This window comes from Drosophila montana, unplaced genomic scaffold, assembly GCF_035044405.1.
Source record: "Drosophila montana isolate Dmon_TW-CO22-7 unplaced genomic scaffold, ASM3504440v1 contig_1407_1, whole genome shotgun sequence".
Lineage (NCBI taxonomy): Eukaryota > Metazoa > Arthropoda > Insecta > Diptera > Drosophilidae > Drosophila > Drosophila montana.
The window spans coordinates 346,968-370,094 of record NW_026996359.1 but is presented as its reverse complement, the minus strand read 5'-3'; the positions used below and the strand labels follow the sequence as shown (position 1 = coordinate 370,094).

At 36.4% G+C, this 23,127-nt stretch overlaps 1 protein-coding gene across 3 annotated transcripts in view; it reads right to left on the bottom strand.

Moving 5' to 3' along the window:
* Positions 1-1,058: 1,058 nt before the first annotated feature.
* The window catches only part of Btk29A (tyrosine-protein kinase Btk29A), a 58,679-nt gene continuing 36,610 nt past the window's right edge, over positions 1,059-23,127 (bottom strand). The window contains exons 2-10 of one of the 3 annotated variants that reach the window (XM_064681237.1): positions 19,342-19,579; positions 6,164-6,411; positions 5,991-6,107; positions 5,085-5,165; positions 4,899-5,029; positions 4,709-4,837; positions 3,364-4,136; positions 2,707-2,840; positions 1,059-2,252 (exon numbers count right to left, since the gene is read on the bottom strand). In XM_064681237.1, coding sequence (XP_064537307.1) covers positions 2,154-2,252; positions 2,707-2,840; positions 3,364-4,136; positions 4,709-4,837; positions 4,899-5,029; positions 5,085-5,165; positions 5,991-6,107; positions 6,164-6,411; positions 19,342-19,483 — 1,854 coding nt within the window. In that variant the 5' untranslated portion in view covers positions 19,484-19,579 and the 3' untranslated portion in view covers positions 1,059-2,153. Of the gene's footprint in view, positions 2,253-2,706; positions 2,841-3,363; positions 4,137-4,708; positions 4,838-4,898; positions 5,030-5,084; positions 5,166-5,990; positions 6,108-6,163; positions 6,412-9,917; positions 10,061-19,341; positions 19,580-23,127 lie in introns of those variants that run through there. The other 2 variants (XM_064681245.1, XM_064681230.1) reach the window with 2 other exon arrangements.

Sequence of the window (23,127 nt, the reverse complement as noted above, 5' to 3'; positions counted from 1 at the left end):
GATGAAAAATTAAGTTAAATGTAAATAAATTTAAATAGTATTATAAATAAATATAAAAAAGGTTAGTTTAATATTTAAAGCAATAAAACTTCGCTTATGATTAAGGCCAATTTCAGGCACCTCCAGTAAAATATTTATGCGCTTATTTAGGACCATTTATTTATATCTTTTATTAAGTAGCAATATCACGTTGATGATCTTTTGTTGTTGTTGTTGTTGTTGTATTGGGCGTTCGGTTTTCATAGCAATAAATGTGGTTTTACGTAAGTCGTTACATATATATATATATATATATATATATATCTATAGTTCTATATGCATAGGCGCAATAAATCAACTAAGCGGCGTATTAATATGGGTTTGTTCTATGGGGATATTGTATTTTATCGCGTATGTGTTCGTATAGACCAGAGGACATAGTTAAGATCTATATAAATTTTTAAAGATAAAAATCCAGCAAATTAACAAGAAATCTTGTGGACGTAAAACATATACATATATAACTGTATGTGTAGGCATATATAGCTAGCATGCATGTTAACGCTATATATCTATATATATGTATATATATTCATATACATATAAAGTCGGTAGTTAAGAAACTTACAAGCTAGACATATAAACGCAAGTCGCAGACTAAGCGGCGCTTCTATCAAAACTGTATCAAAATTTCTATGTATAAAATGTACTCAATTTGTTTTTCTTTATATATATTTAACTTTTTTTTCTACATAGCTGATTTTTCTTATTTGATTTGTGGTTGTGTTTGCGTTTGATTTCTTTGGTGTTCAATTGCTGTGTTTCGATTTTAATAAATATATATATATTTATTTTCAAGTCTTGTTTTCATTGTTGCATTCGGTTTGGTTCTCTGGTTTACTCTTACGGAATCGGGTCGTTTGGCTCGCAAATGCATTTTGGCGCTGAAACCGAATTCAAGTGCGTACAGTCTGGCCCATTTGTTTATTTCTGCTTGAGTTCTATGGGCATGTGCTGCAGTCAAAGTAAACAACAACAAAATAATAATAATAATAATAAATAAAATAAAAATTAAAATATTATTTTCATTATACAATTTATTTTGTATTTTCTGTTTTCGTTTGTTTGTGGCTTAGGCGAGCGTTCTTTAAAAATTAATTAAGTAAAACTTTTCATAAAAATAGATAAAATATATGTATGTATGTATGTTTATATGTATATATTGAGAGCGTATGCATATTGTGTGGTACTTTTAAAAGAAATTAAGAATCCATTTAAAATTTGCATGCACAGGCAAAATAATAATAATAATCATAATTATAAACTGTTGAGTTTAGTTAAAATTAAGAAAAAGAAACTGCGCTGCATACAAAACGCTGCATAATGTTTAAACAATAAATCACAAAACTTAAACTAAGCACGTAAAATTCTAAACTAACAAATTTGCCGCTTTTTTTTGTGTTTTCTTTCTTCCTTTTTTTACGAGACTTTTGCTTAAATATTAATTTTACGCTTAATCAGTTTTCTTAGATTCAGTTTTCATTATTAAATGTGTTGCTGTTATTTTTAACTATATAAACTTACTTAATAAAAAGCACAGTTATATATATATAAATATATATATATACATATATATATTTGCGTAGTATCGTATATTGTTTGTCTGCATACATATATATATTTTGTATGTATATCGTATATTTGTTATGAAATGTATCAAAAATTTGACTATTAGCTACAGTTAACTATAATCCATATATATAGTTAATGTTTTTCCTTTTCTTTCTCTTTTATATGCCAGTTAATTGCGCTCTATAACCATGCACATACATATACACACATCTAATTCGATTTATATATAAACATAATGATATCATTTGTAGCTCATATATATATAAAGTGTATTATAAATATAATTGTGAATAATCTTTAGCGGCAACTACAACTTTTCCGTTCATACATATTTGAAAAACTATGTACGATCCAAACATCATTTGCTTTGCTTTGTTACTTAAGTTTATGCCTTCATATAATAATATTATATCATATCAAATATCATTAACTTTAGCTCTTTATATAGTTAATATTTAGTTTTATATATTTATGTTGGTTTGCTAATCAGTGCGTGATCCCAGACCAGTCGATCCATTGCCATCCCATCCGATCCGATCCGCTTAGTCGGTCAGCGTTTGGGCCACAAGCGCCAGCTGCTCTTTGAGCACACGGAACGAGGGACGCTCCTCGGGCCCATGCGACCAGCACTTTTTCATGACCTGCAAAACAGGAGGGGAAACGTTATATAAATAATTATATTTATTAGATAAAGTTGCAGCTTAAAGAAAACTTAAAAAGGGATGATTAACTTTCTAATTATCTAAGCAAGTAAATAAAAAGTATTTTAAGTGCTGGCAAAGTATTTCGATTTTTCTTCTTATCGATAACATCTCCCATTTCCCTAACATCGATAAGTATCTTTTGTGAGAAATCAGTTCTCGATGCTTATAAGAGCTAGATATCCTTTATATCGCGTATATTATACAGATCACAAATATTTCGAGGCTATGAATAAGAAAATAAATTTAAGAATGCATTTCCCACAGTGCGAGACCAAGACAAGAATAAGCATAGCCGCTGCATTAAGTATAAAAGGAGTCTAGGGTACACGCTAGTCAGACACTCCCGATTGTTTTGCTTTATAATAAATATCTTATATATTCCATTACTTACATCGTATATCTCCTTGGCACACGACTTTGGTTTCTCTAGTATAATGCCGCGCTGGACACGCTCCACAACTTCGGTGTTCTTTAGACGGCCATAGGGCATTTTGCCACAGGTGAAGATCTCCCACATGAGAACGCCTGAAAAATAGAAAAAATATATAGTAAAAATATAAAATAAGTCAAAATAAAATATAAAATATTGCATAATCAGGTCTTATTAAAAGCAAATGCAACCCAAGAAATCTTTTTTAACGATCTTTGTAAGAATTATTGCGGTCTTCCACCCTTTTCGGCAAATCCACCTACCTATGGGGGAAATGTGGGTTCAAAGTTTGTTTGGGCAAAGTATTAAATTAATCATTTTAATTTCATATTAAGTCTTCTTTCATTATCCGCCGAAAATTAAACTTTGCCCATATTCCACCTAGGCAAGTGGATTTACTCCCATTTCCCACCTAGGAAGGTGGATTTGGCGAAAAGAATGAAACACGTCAACAATGAACATTTTTAGAGAGATCCTTAAAAATAAATTTCTACAATTATTTATTTTCAGCCGATTTTTCACACTGGAGAATGGAATTTTTTAAAACCCCTTCCAAGTATTCAACGAACACTTCAATTAATCAGCAAAGGGGCTTTCTATATTTATGGATCTACTCACCATAGGCCCACACATCGCTTTTGGAAGAGAAGCGCGTGTAGTTGAGCACCTCGGGCGGTGCCCATTTGATGGGAAACTTGGTGCCGCCGGAGCTGGTGTATTGATCGTCCAGCACATAGCGCGCGAGTCCAAAGTCGGCCACTTTGACAACATTCTCGGAGCCGACGAGGCAATTGCGTGCCGCCAGATCGCGATGTATATAATTGTGTCGCTCCAGATAGGCCATGCCCTTGCTCACTTGTATGCACATGTCCAGCAGGAGGCCCATATTGCCGATGAGCGTATTCTCATGCCGGCGCAAGTAGTTTAGCAGCGAGCCATGCTTCATGTACTCGGTAACAATATAGATGGGACGATGCTTGGAGCAGACGCCATACAGCTGTACGAGATTCGGATGCTGCAGCTTGGTCATCACCTTGGCCTCCTCGATGAAATCATCCTCGGACATGGTGCCCTCCTTCATCATCTTGACGGCCGTGTCAATTGAGCCGCGCCATTTGCCGCGGCGCACCACACCGAACTGGCCCGAGCCCAGCTCCTCCATCAGCATCAGCTCCATGGGATGGATTTCCCATTTGTCGTGCGATAAGCCCGCCGTCGGTGGCACTGGACGATCGCAGGGCGATGACTTTAGCCGGCACGCCAATCCGCCCGAATTGTGCCGATGATAGTTAATCAGATCCGGAATTGTCTCGCAGCAGTGCTTCTCGCTCAGATAATACTCGCCGCGGGCGTTCTGCTTGATGTGGTAGTGCTTCACATGCGACTGGGGACTGTGGAAGAAGAGAACATGGCATTGATTAGAATTTTTAACGATTTATATGCTAATTTATATGCATGAACTTAGCCTAAGACAATCCGTAAGCCTTGGAGAAATAAAGATAAACGAGATTCCCAAAAAATAAACATTTAATTTTTTACTTTCACCCTTTTTTGTTTTTCAATTTTTACCCCTTATATCCACCATACAACCTTTTAAACCCATTTCCACCCAGGCAGGTGGATTCAAATAAAAGTGTGAAACACGTCACGATTAATTATTGGAAAGATCTTTAAAAATGTTTGCTTTAGGCTGATGGGATGCTAAAGAAAAAAAGGCAGCATTAATAAAAATGAGAAAAATATATTTTACAACCGTTTCCCACCAATTTTCCACAATTTGGGGTGGAATTTTCACGTGCCTGCAATTACATCCACTAAGTTAACTACTTTAAAATGTTTGGCTTTCTGTACAGCAACAGTTTGTTCCTCAATCAGTCAGTCAGTCAGTTAGTCAATCGGTCACATAACAAAGCGCTCTTTGGGTAAATCTTCAAGTCTTTAATTTTTGCCATTCCACACTTACACTTTGGTATGCAGAGATAGCGTATAGAGACCCTTGGTCGATGACTTGCGCACCACAAAGCAGCCCTCCTTGTCGCCTTGCTTGAGCAGCGACTCGGCGCGTTGTCGCGACATGTCGCCCACATACCATCTGCATAGAGAGAGAAAGTTTTAGGATACTTGTATATCAGAATATTAGTTGTAAGCCTTACTCGTAACGCTCCAGACCCAACAGCGCTTTGGGCTTCACATAGTTGCTGGGTATGTAGCCGACATTTCCGAGTGCATCCTTGACCTTCCACCAATGCTCCTGTGAATCGTCAATGACCTCGTATTCGGCATTCTAGAATCGAGTTCGTTTTTGAATATTTACTATGTGATTTTAATTTGTAGCTTACCTTCTCGAGGGATAAGTCGCCGCCTTCGATGGCTTTGAATGGATAAAGCGCCACCACGAGCTTGACAAAGTGTGAGTTGTCCTGCAAAAATGAGGCAAGAGTTGTTATTAAATGAGTAGAAAGTTAGTTAAGTTTGGGCTGACAACGGTGGAATACCCTTGCTGCGTTTAGTTAGGATATCTCGGAGAACAAGAGTGTTTTTTATAAAAGTAAAACTTAAATTAAGACCGATAGGATAGGGATCTATAGAAGAAAGTGGTTCGCTAGAGATAAGATTTTGGACGGATGTTAAGTTAAGTTCTTAAATAAGTTTTAGACCGATATATCTTTTGGGATCTATATGACAAAGTAGTTCGATATTGAAAAGATGTTGGTCAGTTGTTGGAGGCAAAGTTAAGATCATAATTGTTAAGTTTGATTAAGATATCTTGAAAAGTCGTTGTTCACTTGTTTATAAACGAAGTCAGTTTTGTACGAAACTATCCTATGGGATCTATATGAGATAGGGGTTCGATATAGATAAGATTTCGTTTAGATGTTGGAGGCATAGTTAAGTGCATAATTTCTAAGTCAAGTTATCTTGCAAAAAGTGGAAAACTAAAAATTGTTTCAACAAGAACCGATCGTTCCTATTGCAGCTTATTGATATAGTGATCCGAACCGAACAACTTTGATGCAGTTACTGACTGCAACTGAAAGATTCATTGGAATAGCTTCACAGGAATCTCAGTTCACATAGGTTGTGGAAGATGAACATGGCTTAAAGACTTGACTGTTAATATCCGACGAAGAATATACATATATATGTACTATAAGGGGTAAGAAAAGTCTTTTTCTATGCGCTAAACAATTCGTGCAGGAGCTTTAATAATGGCATAGAGCTGAATCATTAAACGGAAAACTTACCTTGGCTTTGGAGTTGGGCGTGCCGGGCGTTGGTATTCCGCCGGGCATGTTGGCATCTAACAAAGCGCCGTTGCCGTTAAGTAAAGTGGGTGACTGCTTGAACGTGGTCAGCGAGGACTGCAAAAAGGATATCGAATCAGTTGAGCTGCAGATAACAAATGCAAAGCGCTTACCTGTGGCTGCAGCGATGTGGGCGTGCAACTGCCACCGCCGCCTCCTACGCCGTTTGGGCTACCCAAGCCTGCACCGCCAACAAGGCCAACACCGCCGACTCCGACTCCGACACCGACTCCGACTCCGACAATGCCGGAGCCACCTAGGCTGCCGGAGCTGTTGTGCTGCAAACTGAATTGACTGTTGGTCGTCGAGTTGTTTGGACTGATACTGCGCGTCGAATTCTGGGCTGGAGAACTGCCGTTGCCTGAAAAATGCACAGAAATAGGAAATGAAAAACAATTACAGGAAGGTCAAAGAATGCACAAATAACATAAACATATAATTATTAAAATATTAAGCACACAAAATGTCATTTGATTTTAATTGCAAGCAAAATTATTTTGTTTGGGTTCAAGTTCGTTGCCTAAGTCTTTCGTTTTCAAGGCACACAAATTGCCGGCAAATTGGCAAAATTCAAAATCAAATCAATACAAAATCAAAAAATACAAAAAAAAAATAGTTATCAAAAATAATAATTACACTGGCATACAAAATGCTGGCTCAATACTCGTTTGCGGTAATTAGCCCAGGCAAAGTATCGAAAATCGGCTTAAAGACTCAACTTGACTCGTGCGCGCGATTCTTGCCAAGGTTAATTACGGCAATTCGACACTGACAAAAAGAGTTAATGGACGACCGCTGAGATGCCAAGGCGACCCAACGCCCACAGCTGATGAAGACGCAGGCAGCTGGGTGAAGGGGGAGGAGGGGGAGGTGGAGGTCGAGGTGGAGCTGGCTGTGGCTGACACGTCTGTTGACTTTATCTACGGATCAGCTCCAGTGTCTGTCAATAATATTTTACTATATGCAAATCAAACGAACTAAACAAAAAAATGTGTCAAAATAAAACAACAAGAGTGTATCGACTAGGAGATACCCTGTGCGCAGATTCGCAATGAAAATTTGTCATTCGACTGTTTATTCTACTCCACACTTGAGAATTTTTAATATTCAATAACATCCGATATATGCTGCGAAAAAAGCGGCCGAAAATCGATTTATATCGGTTTTAGGAATAAGGGAGATTTAATCGAAAAGAAAATGAAATTAAACTACGTATGAAAGAAAGGAGGAAAGGAGTCAATTGGAACATCTCTAGCTTTTAAATTCTCCAAATTAAGCTCAGAACTTGGGCATAAAAACCGATATTTATCGATACTGAACATTAAAAAAAAAATGTATGGGTAGGGTTAGATAAATCTCTAGCTACAAGAAATCTCTTTAAGATCGATGCAATGTCAACTCGACTGTTTAAGCTGATCAAGAACATATATATGTATATTTATAGATAGATATAGATATAGATATAGATATAGATATAGATATAGATATAGATATAGATATAGATATAGATATAAATATAGATATAGAGATAGATAGAGATATATCTGGCTGTTACATACATTTGTACACATTCAGTATACCCTCTTTTACCCTCTTTCCATGGACACAGGGCATACCAAAAAAGTTCACAAAACTGATCTCCAAATCTAACCTCAATTAAGAAAACAATTTCAGCTGTTTTTTGGCTGTTTTGTGAGCTGTGGGCGACTTATGCAACAATTACACACGCACACACACTCACACACACGCACACACACACACATGTACACGTGTTGTGTAGCGATGAGTAAGCAGCGTTCAAATTCGAGTACTCGCTTTTGTAAGTACTTCAATGCTGCGAGTACTCGAGTAGGCGCCTCTTGAAGCCGCTTGCGCAGGCGTTCGCTCGAGAATCGAACCGAACCGAAAAAAAACAATAAAAACAGAAAAACTATACAAAAAAGTGAAGGTTAATCGAAGCGAAAGTGAAGCGATTTCCCAAGCTTGCGTTCACAGCTATTTATTTATAATAATATACATTAATATTTTTAAATGCCCTGCGGACACAGACACTGGGAAAAACAGAAAAAAAAAAGTGGCATAAGCAAAACTTTTCAATTGATCAAACAATTTTTCAATATCGCAAATGCGGGCCACATTTTTCATGTGAAAACTCACGATGTTAACTCGCTGCCCCTCCCTCTCCCTCTCGCTCTCTCCCTCTCTCTCTCTCATTCTTCGGCTCTCTCACGTTGTCTAAACAACAAGCAAAACGTGACACTGGAGCCTGCAGGCAGCTCCAGCTCCAACTCCAGCTGCAGCGCCAACAAAAGCAGACAAATAAAAATCAAAAAAGAAATGAGAAAAGAGCAAAATAGAAAGTTTTCTTTTCCCATCGCACTTGCCGGCGCCGTCGTGTGGCTTTTGTTATGCCATTTTCCATGCAAATGAAAAGCGCCTGCGGCATAATTTTCATTGTCTGGCAAAGCCGCGACGGAGACTGTGCACGGCTACAATTAGAGAGGGAATGCCGCGAATGTAATTTAAACATTATCGATATACAATCTATAATCTAATCGTTATCGATATCAAGTACAAAGCGTGAAGTTGGCTGCGCTTAGAAGACTTTAATCGATTGCGATTTGATTATATTTAAAATTAAATGATTTAGAATGGAAATTCGAAAGGTTTTCCAGTAAATATTCCATCCCCTTTTTGATATTTCGAGCATTTTCTCAAGCGTATTAAAACTTCGTTGTGACTGGGAAACAGCTTCAGCGTAATTATTTGAAGCTTTCTATCCACAATTTTCCACACACACACACACACACATATAAATGGGCCCCACTCAGACGGAAGCATGTACATATTTTATATGCTTATGATTTGGGGCGCAATATGGGCGTGGCACGTGTACAAGCAGCCTGACAAATTGTCATTATCTGCCGCCGCAATCGTGTTTATGGCCAATTGTGTAATTTTCTTTGCATTTTCTTGCACTTTTTTGCATTTTGTTTTTTTGTTGGTTTTTTTTCTTGGCAAATTGTTATGCAAATTTTAAGTGCAGCTGCCAGACCTTGCAACTGGCAGCAGCTACAAGAGTAGTTGCCAGACTTTCGAACACGTGTTCTATTGTAGTTGTAGTTGTTGTTGTTGTTGTACCTGTTACTGGTTGCCCGATCAGGTGAAACTGTGCTTCAAGTCGTGCTCAAGCGTGACTCACTTTGTGACGCCCACTCAAGCTAATATTGTACAAATATATTGAACTATTGAAACAAGTTGTGCGGCCTTTTGATGCCAAAAGGGAAATACAAGAATTGGGTACAGTGAAGACTCGAGTGACTAGCCGGGTTCTTGGCAGAACAACCTTATTTGTTGAACTATTGTTGTCAAAAGGGAATTACAAGAATTGTATACAGTGAAGTCTCGACTGACGAACAGTTGCCTTGGGAGAATACTTTTGCTTACATTTTGAATTATATTTTCTTATTTAAAAGTTAAAAGCTTTTCATTTTTGTACAAAAACTAACTCCCGAAGAGAACTTAAATTTAAAATGATACCTCGAAATCATTTAGAACCAGCATTCAAAAGTTTTCATTTGTTATCACATGAGTTCTAAATAATATCAAAATATATGCAGAAAGTTGTAATATATATATTCCCAAAAAATTTTCCCATATTCAGATTATTTGCTCAACATTTGCTTAAAGTGAAGCACTCGGTTATCATGCCAAATGGGCTACAATTCTAGCCGCTCGCTTTAGCGAGCTTTCACTGTACTTATTAAACTACTTTATCAAGTTGGGCGAGATTTTAAAATGCCATCAGGGACTACAAGAATGGAATATTTTGTTCATTTTTGGATTAGTTTTGCGTCATCTGCTTACCCAGCTTAAGAGCCGATAAAAGCATCATCTCAGCTTGAAAACGTGCGACACGCTCAAGATCTTTGGTTTATTAAAGATAACTCGAGTGGGTCTCACTTTTATTTAAAGTTGAAATTAATTGCAGGCAGATTTCAATATTTGTGTCAATTCACTTTCACATAAATCACTTGTTCGATTGTTCAGTTATTTGTTGACGTTGTTGTTGTTGCTGCTGTTGCTGTTGTTGTTGTTGTTGTTGCTGTTGCATTCGCTTTGACTACAGTTTAAAGTGGTTGTCAAACTGGTTTCATGGTTGCTTCCTTTTTGCAATTCTGTTGTTGTTGTTGTTGCCTCTGCTGGCATTTCCATGCTACTTGGCCTGACCTTTAGGCGTACGACGCTCTGTGCGATCTCTGCTGCGACTGGCTTTTACCGTTACACGTTTAGCCTGGCCCCCAAGCGCTTCCTGGCATACACTATATATATATATATATATATTTATATGTATCTATATTCCTTATGTATATGTTTTCGATTTAGTTGTTTTGACTTTCAATTTTCTGCTTTACTGTTACTTCTTCAGCTGCTGCTTCTTCCTCTTTGGCTTTCACGCAATAGCAGCGGCAGCCATTTTGTAAAAATATTTATGACAAGACGCAAGTTTTTTTTTAGTATTTTATTTTGCACTGCACAACAGCAACAACAACAATAATAAGCGCTACCAGCTCGTTAATAATATTATTGAAAATATAATTGAATTATGCATTTAATTATGGTTTATTATTTTGTTTGTTATATTTCAAAATTTATTTAGCGCGTCACGAACTGTTTCTGTAAATGTTTAAAAGCCAACTGACAAAACGGCAAATGAAATTTTGCTAGCTAGCGACAGCAGCAGCAGCAACAACAACAACAGCAACAGCAGCAGCAGCCGAAGGTGAGCGACGACGCTGGCAAGTGTAGAGCAGAGCGCACGACGAACGCATGAATGGCAAACGCTGAGAAAATAAAACAACACACAAAAAAAAACGGCTTCAACGTCAGCAGCGGCAATAAACATAAAGTAAAACTTAATTGTAGCAGCAGAGCAGCAGCAACAACAACCATAACAATCAGTGCAGGTGGCAGCGGCGGCGGCGGCGGCAGCGGCGACGGCGGTTTGCAAAGAGCAAAGCTTAAAGCAGAGAGCGCACGCGGACAACTGAAGTTTGTAACAAGCAACAACAACAAACAGCAGCAGCAGCGACAGCGGCAGCAGCAGCAGAAGCCGCCAAGCGCAACGATTGAAGACAACGATGGCTGCTTGGGCAAGACAGAGGCACAGATCAAGACTTCTGCCCACTGGGCATGTGTGCGTTTGTGTGTGTGAGTGTCTGTGAGGCAATTGTAACTGTATATTTTAAATGTTAACAGAGAGCAAAAGGCAGCAGCGCCAAAGTTCCAGGCAACAATTACATCAACAACAACAGCGCTGGGCAAAAGAAAAAAAATCAAGTAACAAGTTGCATGCACACACACACACACACACACGCAAAAGCATTTGTATAATACGCAAATTCAAGCAAAAAGCCGCAGACAACACAAAAAACAAAGTGCGTTGAGTTTTTGTGTAAAGTTTTTTTTTTATTTACTGCTGTAATGTCGATGAAGCAACAGAAAATGCAAAAAAAAAACGTTGTTAAAGAGCGCAAAACGAAAGAGCGAGAAAGCTTGCGGAAAGAGTGCTGCTGGCGGCGGGGGGTGTGCATGGCACGAGACAGCCAGCACAAGACTGCCTTAACGAATTTATATTTAGGTGCTTGTACTTCAACAGAGAGAGAGAGAGAGAGAGCGCTCTCTCCTTAAGTTGTAATTTAACTCTAGTCATTGCGCATTTAAGGAGCTGCCTAAAAGTAGGCAGCGCAAAAGAGAGCATTGCATTCGTTGGGCACTGCTCAACATAAAGTCAAAGCTCTTTGGACTCTCAGCAACAACAAATAACATGAAAGATCCATTAGTTGGCTGCTTTGTTGTTTTTCTATGGTCATTGTTGTTTTTGCTGCTGGCGCGTGCAGCGACTGCACTTTGTTAACACCTAAAGAGAAGCAAAAGAAGACAAGCAGACGCAGCAGCTGCCATCTAACATTTTACATAAACAGACTAAAAGAGACAGAGAACAAAAAACAGTTTAGCGCCTCTTTTTAACGCATGCTGAGGCTGGTGCTGCATAAGAATGCAATTAAGATGAAGCTCGGAATTAACAAAAATTACGTAATTATATAAAAAAAATAAAAATAAAATGTTGCTAAATATGCGCAAAAAAAAATATATATAAAAAAACAATTTACAATAACAAATTAAGGTTAAATGTTTACATCCGAAGCTCATAAAAAGCGTGTGAAAAATGTTGTCAACCAATTTACGATTTGCATGAAAAAAGAAAACTTGCGAATGCGAAATAATTACAATAAAATTGTAGAAAACAGCAAAGCAAACAAACACAATCAACATTCAGACAGGAAACTGCGAAACAAAACAAAAACAATTTTTAATCATTATTATTGCTGTTGTTGTTGTTGTTGTTGGAGTAGTTGTTGTTGTTGTAGCATTTTTATGCAAATGTAGGTTAATAACATTTGAGCGCATGCGCGACGCGCATACAAAATACCAACAACAATAACAAACAACAACATTGATTCATGCGTAATAAACATTTTGAGTTTTAATTAGATTCAAGCGCACAACAAAATTGAGCAAAAAACGGGTAGAAATTGAGATAGGCAAGAGTGCTAGACTAGCAAGATACCCCGTAGATAAAAGATCAAGAGATGGCAAGGTTAATGCACAAGAGAGGACAAGAGAGAGAAAGAGAGAGAGGAAGAGAGAAAGAGAGAGAGGGGAAGATATAGAGAGAGAGAGAGAGAGATAGATAGATAAGAGGGCGAAAGGGAGACAGATAGCTCTAAAGATACCTCGGACAATCAGATGTTAACCTTGAACATTCTAGTCAAAAGTGCCTGACTAAGAGATACCATGTAAGCAGCCACGAATTTTCGTAATAAGCGTTCGTTATTCCATAGACTAAAACACACATATACACACATGTTTTTACTCTTTTTGGATATTTATCGATATTTCTCGACCTATCGATAGCTTAAAAATAAACTTCTTCTGACTATGGTATACAAAAGTTTACAAGACAAAATTATAAGCTTAATCTTATAATCTTAGAAAAAGGCGTGTTAATAGCGGTTTACAAATCGATATTTATCGACTACGTTGAGGCAAGTAATCGATAAATTTTTTTTGTGCCTAAGTTCTTATAGTCTCTAAATTAAACTCATTTCGATATCAACCGATATCCGTCAGTTACATGCCCGTTACAAGTGCGTTTCGAATGTTTTCAGGGTATCAAAATGCAGGTAAATATGTGTGCAAGCAAATTGCAAGCGCTTTTACATGTTGCATTAACGCTTGGGCGCTAGAGCTGTGGGCGTTTCGCCTTGCCGCTGATTCTGAGTTTGATTAATTGGCCAAAGAGCAATTTATCGGCCGATTGCTCATAGCCAGAATCGTGGAATGCATATCAAGTATGCGCAGAGCGAAAAAAAGAAAACTTCATTTGTTTTTGCGGAAGTGTAATTCCAGCTGGGTGCGAGGAAGCGCTGCACACAACTCGGAGGAAAAGAGAGCGAGGGGGAGAGCAGGGGGCAGCGAGTGGGAACCCAGTTGTCGGGTCTAAATTCCTATTAATAGGTCTGTCTATGCATAAGCAGTTGTTGTTAATTGTCGTTTACCGTAAGTCACGTATATTATTGCGAAATATTCGATATGCACTGAAAAACTGCAGGCAAAGTAAGACTAATTATTTTAATGGGGAAAAAAAATGACATCATCTACGAAAAAAGAGAACATTTTAAATAATTAAAATAAGGCAAAGTATAAGATATAGTTAGGTGTAGTGTTATTTGCGTTGTGCGAATCGGAGATGTGGCCTTTTAACATTTTGTGCGCAAATTTGCGCACTATTGTTACTATGAACCCCCGATCCTCACGCTGATAAATGTTGCTAGAGTACAGTAACAGCATATCAGTTAGAAATAAAAGAATTTTAATAAAAAATAAATTAAAAAAATATATATATAAAAGTTTTCTTTTATTTTCATGGCCGTTTTAACTAAATATCATTCTGCATAACTTTTATACGCTGAACCCATTTAAAATGGGTGAATGGTTTTGTGCCAATGTATGTAACAGGCAGAAGGAAGCATCTGGTTAAAGCATATATATTCTTGATCAGCATCAAACTAACAAGTATGAGTGCTCTATTCATAATGGGACGACCATTTTCTAGAGCATGACCTTTTTCTGTATATCTTTTTCCTCAGTTTATAGTATTTAGTATTTATAGTTATAGTTTTTGACATTTTAGTTTTTCAACTATATAGAACATTTTCATTCTTATTTTATGGTTTATTTAACTGATGTTTTAAATATTATTCTCATACTTTGAACTCATATCTTATACATAAATATAACATTTTCTTCCACATTTTTGTTTTCTCCCCCATTTCGACAATTTTTACGCTAATTTTCTCATCGGATTTCCCCGCCTTGAAATGATATTGAATATTTTTTGTTAAACTGTCTGTTGCTGCAATCGCTAAGCCCCACCCGCTGGCTATGTGGTCAATTAACGCAACATAAAACAACTCAAATTCAAAGAAACAACAACAACAACTTAATTTACATATGAAAAATGACAACAACAACAACAAACAAAAGGCGGGTGGCTACAATTCAATTTCGAGCTAAAAAACAAAAAGTTGCTGCGCTTAAAAGATATTGTTTATAAATGTTGTCTAGTGAATGTCGATGTGGATGGTCGACGATGACGATGATGATGGCGTGGATTTTGTTTTATGCATTTATAATGAAACCATTTAAAAGACAACAACAAGCAACAACAAGCAACAACCAACAACAACCGACAACAACAACAATCGCCGCCTGCAACTTTGGCGAGTTGTTATTAAATTTATTGTTGTAAAAGCGCGACTTTTGGCCCAGACGAGTCGATAAGCAACTTTTGTTGCTGCTCTTTTGACCTTGACTAAAAGTTGCTGTTCTTCTTCTTCTTGTTGTTGTTGCTGCTGTTGTTGTTGCTGTTGTTGTCGCTTTTGGCGTTTTGTTATTTTGTGCAATACAATTTTTCCCCATTTTTCAGGCTGTCAATAATCAAATTTGTTGAACTCGTTTCATGGCGCATTTTATGCAAATCTGTTGTCGTATATTTTTTAAATACCCCTTGAAAATGGTCTGTCAGTGGGGTGTATTGGGCTTGGCATGTGTTTGTAACAGGCAGAGAGGGTATGCTTTTATCTTTAAAGACGCATTTGTAGGACAAAACAGATCAAATTTCAATCCAACTAGCGATAACTCTTCTTTAATTGCCCGAAATCGATAGATATCGATAAGTATCGATTTGAAGTCTTGTTTTAACGAGTAAATAAATATGCAAAAATAAATAAATTATGCAAAAACTGATATTTTTTTTTTTAAATAAAATGTGTTCTTCTTCCTTTTTAAGATTTAAGAAAATATATTAAATTTTGTGATTCCTAACTTATATTTTATATTTCTTATATTTTACTTTTTGGAAACCTAACACTCCCTCACACACCATTTTAAGAGGTATACCCTTATATTTTGCTATATGCCTCGCATTGAAATGTTACCTTAAACAGAAAGTTTATTTGGCAATAAATTATCCAAATTTTATGGCTCATGTTAGCTAAAGGAAGTACGCATGCGTGTTACAGGGTAACTGCTAGTCGTATACGCTCGACTAGAGCACTCTTACTTGTTGCTGGCTGAAAATGCCAACCGGATATTCCAGCTATAAAAGAGATCTCTTTAACCATGGCCGAACGACACGTAGCAACGTGTCCAGCGACGCACAGATTGGAATTACAACAACGTGAATTAAGTTCACGTTAAGAAAGTCGTTTTTACATTTAAGTTAATTTCTGTTTGGTGTTTTTTTTCTTCTTTAGTTTACAGCTCTTGACTGGCCGCTCAGCTGTTGGAAACGTGCCTGATCCACAGTTATTTTGCGCTTGCGGTTTGGTCAGCAGCGAAGGCTGAGAACTGGGCACTGAGAACTGGGTAACTCCCCCAGGTGCCAGTTAAAGGCAAGTACCAACTGTCAACTGCGGCTGACGTTTTTATCGGGCTTTGCATTGGCAACAGCACACGGCTAAAAATGCGCAAATGTGTCACCAGATATCAATTTGCATTGCGGCACGATTCTGCTCGGCTGTGACGTCATGTTCGCCTTGCCATGTGACAGCCTGTTCGATATGTATCGTTATCGATGAGCACGAGCTAAACCGAGGGAAGTATTTAAATTAAGCTGAGAAGCCTGTTTTGCCAGCTCGTAAATACGTAATGCCGGAAAAGTCATGTATCTAGTGAATAGTTGTACAATAGTTGTTGAAGCTTTTCTATTGTCACGAAAAGATCGATAAATATCGTTGTATGACTCAACGATTTTTTAGAGGCATTTGCTTTGTTAAGCAACGTATTTTAATAGGTATATAAGTCGTTCTATGCGACTAGGCATGTAACCAATCTGTAAATGATATTGTCATATAATAACCAATGACAATTTCGATAAATTTTATTGGGTAGGTAATCGATTTAGATATTACTATTATTTTTGATATTAAGATATATATTTTGAATGATCTGAAAGGCATTTGATGCGACGGCGTAAACACTTTCTTCCAATTTAAACTTTTCTTCGGTAGTTTTAAAAACATTTTCAGCAAGTCAACCAATAAATATCGTTGTATTTTCTATTAAATTTTATGTGCCTACATTTTTCAAACGTTAAACCATTATTTGTATAAGTTATCGGCCCTCTATTGTTCTGCAATGATCATTAAAATCATCGATAAATATATATATTTTTTATAATAAGCGTTTCTTAGCTATCGATAACAGTGCAAATTTTATAATTTACATTACTCAGCTGTCGATAACAGTGCATATTTGATAATTATGATTTCTTCGCTATCGATATCAGTGTTTATTTTATAATAATCGTTTATCAGCTTTCGATAACAGCGCATATTTTATAATAACCGTTTTTTAGCTATCGATAACAGTGTAATGTCGATTTAAGGCCTTTAATAGCAAACTGATATACCCCCCATTTAGCCTGATTTCCCTTTGCGGTATGAAAAGGCAAAATTGATTGGCCCCGCTGGTCAATTGCTTGACCAACTTTAAAGCAGCCGGCACTGGCAGCAGCAACAACAACAACAGCAACAACAACAAGAGGCAAGCACAGCATTTGGCCCCATAGTCAAGTGGCTGTTTGACCGTTTGGCTCAAATTGCAAATGCAAATTGCGAATTTTTGTGGTCATTGTTAAGTAAAGGCCATAAATAGGCGCACAGCCAAAGCAACAACAACAACAACAACAGCTACAACAGCAACAGAAACAACTTCAGTTAACAACAATGCAATAATTTTATTGTCAACTTTACATTTTGTTTCTGCCAGCTACAACGAATCACAGACAACTTATGCAGATACAGAAACAGATACAAATACAGATAAATTCACAGCGCTTAAGCTGCAGATACAGATACAAGCAGATCTTGCAGCTAGTCTGGGCTGCGCCTTGGGGGCAGCTTTCAATCTAGCCTGTAATTGCCTCGTATGAACAAAGAAGATGCACCCAAGCGATTAGTCTGTATGCACGAATTAGGGATGTGCACTAAACACAAAAACTCGATACTTTTATTGTTATCGAAAGGGATATATTAAGGCTTAACATCGATATAGTCGAAAGTCAATCGAGAGACTAAAACGGCGTAATATAACGATTTAATTGGACTTCATTCACACCGAGAGACTTCTGGAAATGAGAAGTTTTTAAATTTGCGATCGATAACTTTATCGATTAAAACACATCGATAGGATGCAACGATATACAACTTTTCGATATATGAGGGAAAATCCAGATTCTTTTTATTGAAAGTAAAGGTACAAAGGCGCACCCCAAGTTGGCAGCTGAATTGACATTGATGCATCTCTATAAATAAGTATGCATATTCTTGCCACGCCCATTTGTTGATTTCCTTATTGGCACGCTTGGCACTTTCAGTTTCGCTAAGCTTCTCTTTGGGGCTTGGCTGGCTGCTAATTCATTTCAATTATGCAATTGCCGCATCTGCTGTCTGCATCTGCGTTTCTTCAGCTTGCATATCGTGTGCCTGTCATGTCACTTCATCATCATCATCATGATCATCATCATGATATTGTCGATCATCTAATAACCGCCTGCCATCATCTTCAGCCTTATATTTAACATAATTGCTCGGAGCTGTGCAAGCGGGCAGAAGAAGAGAACACTTTTTGCCTTGTAATGCCACAAAGTGCAGCTGGCAACGCCGCCTGTCGCTAAACACAGCTTGCCAGACCTTGTGATTATCGACAGCGACGCCTCCAGATGTGTAATATTGACAAAAAATTAAAAAAAAAATAAGTAATAACACCATAAGTTATACGATATTCGTATTCTGTTCACAGTTGCTAAACGCTGCGCACGCCTTTGGCCAACTTAAACTCTTTGTTTACTCTCACTTAAAATTATATTTGATTTCGGAATAATATTCTATATTTTACAATATTTAAGAAGAAGAAGTCAAAACTCGTTTGTGAATAAGAATTTTAGCCATATAAAGCCAGAAATGCTTTAAATTCGTCTTAAATCAAGATCCGTGGGAATTTTCTTTTCAGAATTTCGATTTCGACTTCCCTGAAACAAAGTATCTTAAATTAAACTTCCCGAACACAGGCTAAGTTCTTTCAAGGTAAAAAAATTAATTATAGTTAAATATTAAATTCTCTTGAAAGTAAGTCCATCTTAAGATTGGATTTATAGCTGTACAAAAACTAAGCACATTAACTATATTTTTCATAATATTTAAATTTTACTCTTTTTAAAAGTTTGAAAAGCATGAATAAAGTTTTTTTATACAATTCAATAACCTCTAAGTTTAAGATTTTAGAATTTTTGGAGTCTAAGAATTGGTAGATAGTGTAATAACTTTATAAAGCGTTTATTACTACTATCATTATTATAATTATTGATATTATTATTGTTTTAATAATAATTTTTATTATTGAAATTATTATTTTTATTATTAATATATTTAAATTTAATAATTATTTTTATTATATTTATTATATTTATTATTTTTATTTTATTATTATTATAGACGATTATTCCACTATATACCGATCCTATTTTCAGATATTATCGTACAGCCCCGAGCTGTTAAATATTCGTCTTCCACTTTCACTCTTATTCCACTTAACCTAATAAAATTCCGTCTGCTGTGTTTCGCGCACATTATTCTTTATTTTGTATTATTAACTTTTTGTTTACCTTCTTTGGCCTTGGAGCTGGTGAGGCTGTGGCCAATGTGATTCCAAAAGTTGAGGCGACAGCCGAACACTTTCATTTCCTTGACGCGTTCCTTCATGTTGCCAATGACGCTTGTTTCGGCCAGACTCACGCAGGGTATCATTACTGCAACTACAACAAATTGGTAGTTGCCAAAACAACAAACGCGCGCGTTTTCTGTGCGTTTTTCGTCGCGCTACGCAAAGTTTCTATGCAAAATCTGACAAGACGAAGCGCAAAAATCACAAAAAATAAAAAAATTGAAATTGAAATTAAGGAATTGTTGTGGGAATTTAATTTATGGCAATTTAAAATCATTTGACGCGCTGCTGGAAGGGCGCGCGATGCGAAGGGGTGAAGGCAATTGCTTCACTTGTTTGTAATTGTGATTGACAGCGACGCACACACACACAACACACACAGCACACATATGTGTGCGACTTGTTACGCGTTTTGTCGTTTTAACGCTTTTTCAAGTGCTCGTCCAACGCTCGCGGAAGTATTTTTTTTGGCAATATTTTTCTTGGCCAACTTGAGCGTTGTCTATTGCACGCTTTAATTGCCAAAAAAAAATATATAAATATAAATCGCAAGCTATGCGCAATGTTTCAACAATCAATCAAAACTAGCAAAAACGATCAAAACAAAAAAAAAAGGTAGATTACCTAAGATTTTATACCGATTAAAAATACGCTTTGCTGAACTTTGGCAGAATTCCGCTATAATATTCCGATTCTTTTATACTAAGACTCTATTTCTAGCACGTTTGTTTCTAAGGGAACTACATTATATTATCTTTAAGCCAGGGCTCAGCAGGAGTCCGGACTCATTAGGGAAGCACATATATACATTATCTTTAAGCAAGGGCTAAGCCAAAGACTTAATACCCTTAGAAAAATGTGATTTAGTAATTCTTTTATACGAAAGTTTCATTCACGATCGATTCGATTTGGCTCTGCTGATGTGTTAGGCGAAGAGAGAAGCATGTAATTGCTGAGTCGAGATATCTTGATAAACAAAAAAGTTTTTCACACAAAAACTCAATTTTCATTCGAACGTTGCTATGGCAGCTATATGAAATAGAGATCCAGGCCGATCGACTCTTCCTGAGCTTCACTGTAAGCTCAGTTCACATTGGATATAGACAGATATAGACATATATAGCAGGCTATTCCAACTCGTCGGCTGATAATATAAGATACTTGCCGCTCTGCGTGACACATTTCGTGACATAATTATAATATCCAATCCATAGTTACCCAGGGTATCTACTGCAAATCACACCAACAGAATTTACATTTGTCAATTTGTCAATAAATCAATCAAAATCAAAATCAGCTGCTGCTGCTGCAATTTTTAACGATATCTCTTGATTTATGTTATTAAACACGAAACGTGCTTTGTTTGCATAGCTAATCAGAAAATTCATAAACAAAAACTTGGAGCATTCGCCGAGATTCTGTGAAGAACAAAACCACGAAAACTTGATGCGAAATTGCGTCATGAAGATTCGTCAATAAAAAAAAAACAGCAGAAACAGACTAAATAACAACAAAAGAAACCGGAAAGAAACAACAACAGCAAATACACGTAATGACAATAAATGAGGTTAGTTTCAGCTGCTGAAGTTGCAGTTTGCAGCCAAAGTTAATGATTGCGATAATGATTAAAGATCAATGAATAATCTTGAGAACCGAAAGTCGGTTGAGGTTAAGTTTCCTACCCCCCCCCCCTCCCTCCCCTCACCCAAACACTCCTCAAGCAATCTATCAATAAAATCATCTTGCGAGCAGTTCGCTTCGGCAATTGTTTAAAGCAAGATTTTAATCTTTATTGATTTTCGGGCGCCAATGAAGTAATGAAGCAAGTGATGAAGTAACCAATAAAGTAGCTAATGAAGTAACTAACGAAGTAGGTGATGAAGTAACTAATAAAGTACCTAATGAAGTAAGTAACTGAAGTAACTGAAGTCTCTAATGAATTCAATAACTACTAGAGTAACTAATGAAGTATCTAATGAAATAACCAATAAAGAAACTGCTGAAGTTTCTAATGAAGTGTCTAATGAAGTAACGAATGAAGTATATAATGAAGTATGTAACTATTTAAGTAACTAGTGAAGTATCTAATGAAGTAACCAATGAAGTATCTACTGAAGTAAGTTACTACTTAAGTACCTAATGAAGTATAAACTGAAGTAAGTAATGAAATAAGTAATAAAATCTAAGAATCAATAAAATTTGCGTTTCGTGGTTTGATTTTTAAATAGTTCTTTCTTAATACAATTTTTAGTGCTCAAGGTAAAAGCAATAATAAATGTGGTTTTCCACTATTTTCCCAGTCTAATAGCTCTGATACAAATTTTCACCAAATTAATAATAACATCTATGTTAAATTTGTAAATTATTTATTTGAGCTCAAAATTTACTTCAGATTTAATTTATACAGTTTAACACCTGCGGTTTAAGCGTCGATTTCTGTTTTATTTGATCGGATTGTGGAAATCGATTCGATCAGATAAACATTGGCACAAGGCAAGAATGTGGGTAATACCAGCCCTAGACTATCCGTAAATTGAAATAATGTTGTTTTGTTGCCCGAGTTGATCATAATACGATAATTATAATGATGATCATTATCATTATGATGTTGTTGATGATGAGAGTTCAAAACCTTGAGCCAACACATTGGCGTCTAAATATCTATGTACGCATATCTGAATCTATTAGTATAAGTATCTGCAGCTGTATCTGTATCTGTATCTGTATCTATATCTCCAGCTGTATCTGTATCTATATATAAAACTGTATTTATATCTCCAGCTGTATCTGTATCTATATCTCCAATTGTGTCTGTATCTGTGCCTGAGCCGTAGGCGCAGTTCAATGAGCTGACAGTTAGACTTGAGCTTAGCTGCTGTTGCTGCATAATTAACATCAATTTTGACTTGTTGTTCTCTTTGTACACACTATAAATCAAAACTCAATCAAGCAAACAGAAAATCTAATGAACTCTACGAAAAACGATTGCCGATAAGAAGCCGAATAAAAACAGCTATAAAAAACGAACGACTGAGAATAGAAAAAAATAAAAACAGCAATTGCCCAACAACTGTTTTTACAACAGGCGCGAATTGGGCGTGGCAAGACTTCATAACAAGTACAAATCTGGAGATTTACATTGAGGCAATTATTTTTAATGGAATTTTTTGATTTTTCAACTGAAGTATTAATGTTACGCGATGAATATCCGGGAAGAATCAAAAAAAAGGTTAAAATAAAGAAGAAGATGCATCTTAAGAAAGAGCTTAAAGTTCCGAAGTTCGGAAAGAAGATTTGGGCGTTTGGACGGGATTTTACAAGGATTTCCTTTTCAAAATAAAGAAGAAAATGCAATTGTAATTAGAGCTTAAAGTGACAAATGATCCTACAACTTTTATAAGTCTGCGCTTTAAGCTCAAAGTAAGTGCATCAGATCTGATAGATCGTATGTGATGCTCATCTTAATATAATAGATATAGTATATTCAGACTATATTATATATATCAAAAGATATCTAAATAAAAATCGTACGAAATTCATTATCTTTTGTTTCCCTTCATAATATATATCCTTCAAATATATACACATATATAGAATTCTGAATAATTTAACGACCTTTAAGCTAGTTAAAAGACACTTTAATTAAAAACTCTCGAATAATCTGGCAAACTTTTGCGAAATGCACTTACTTTAAGTTCAAGTTAAATTTTAGTTTATACAATAACAA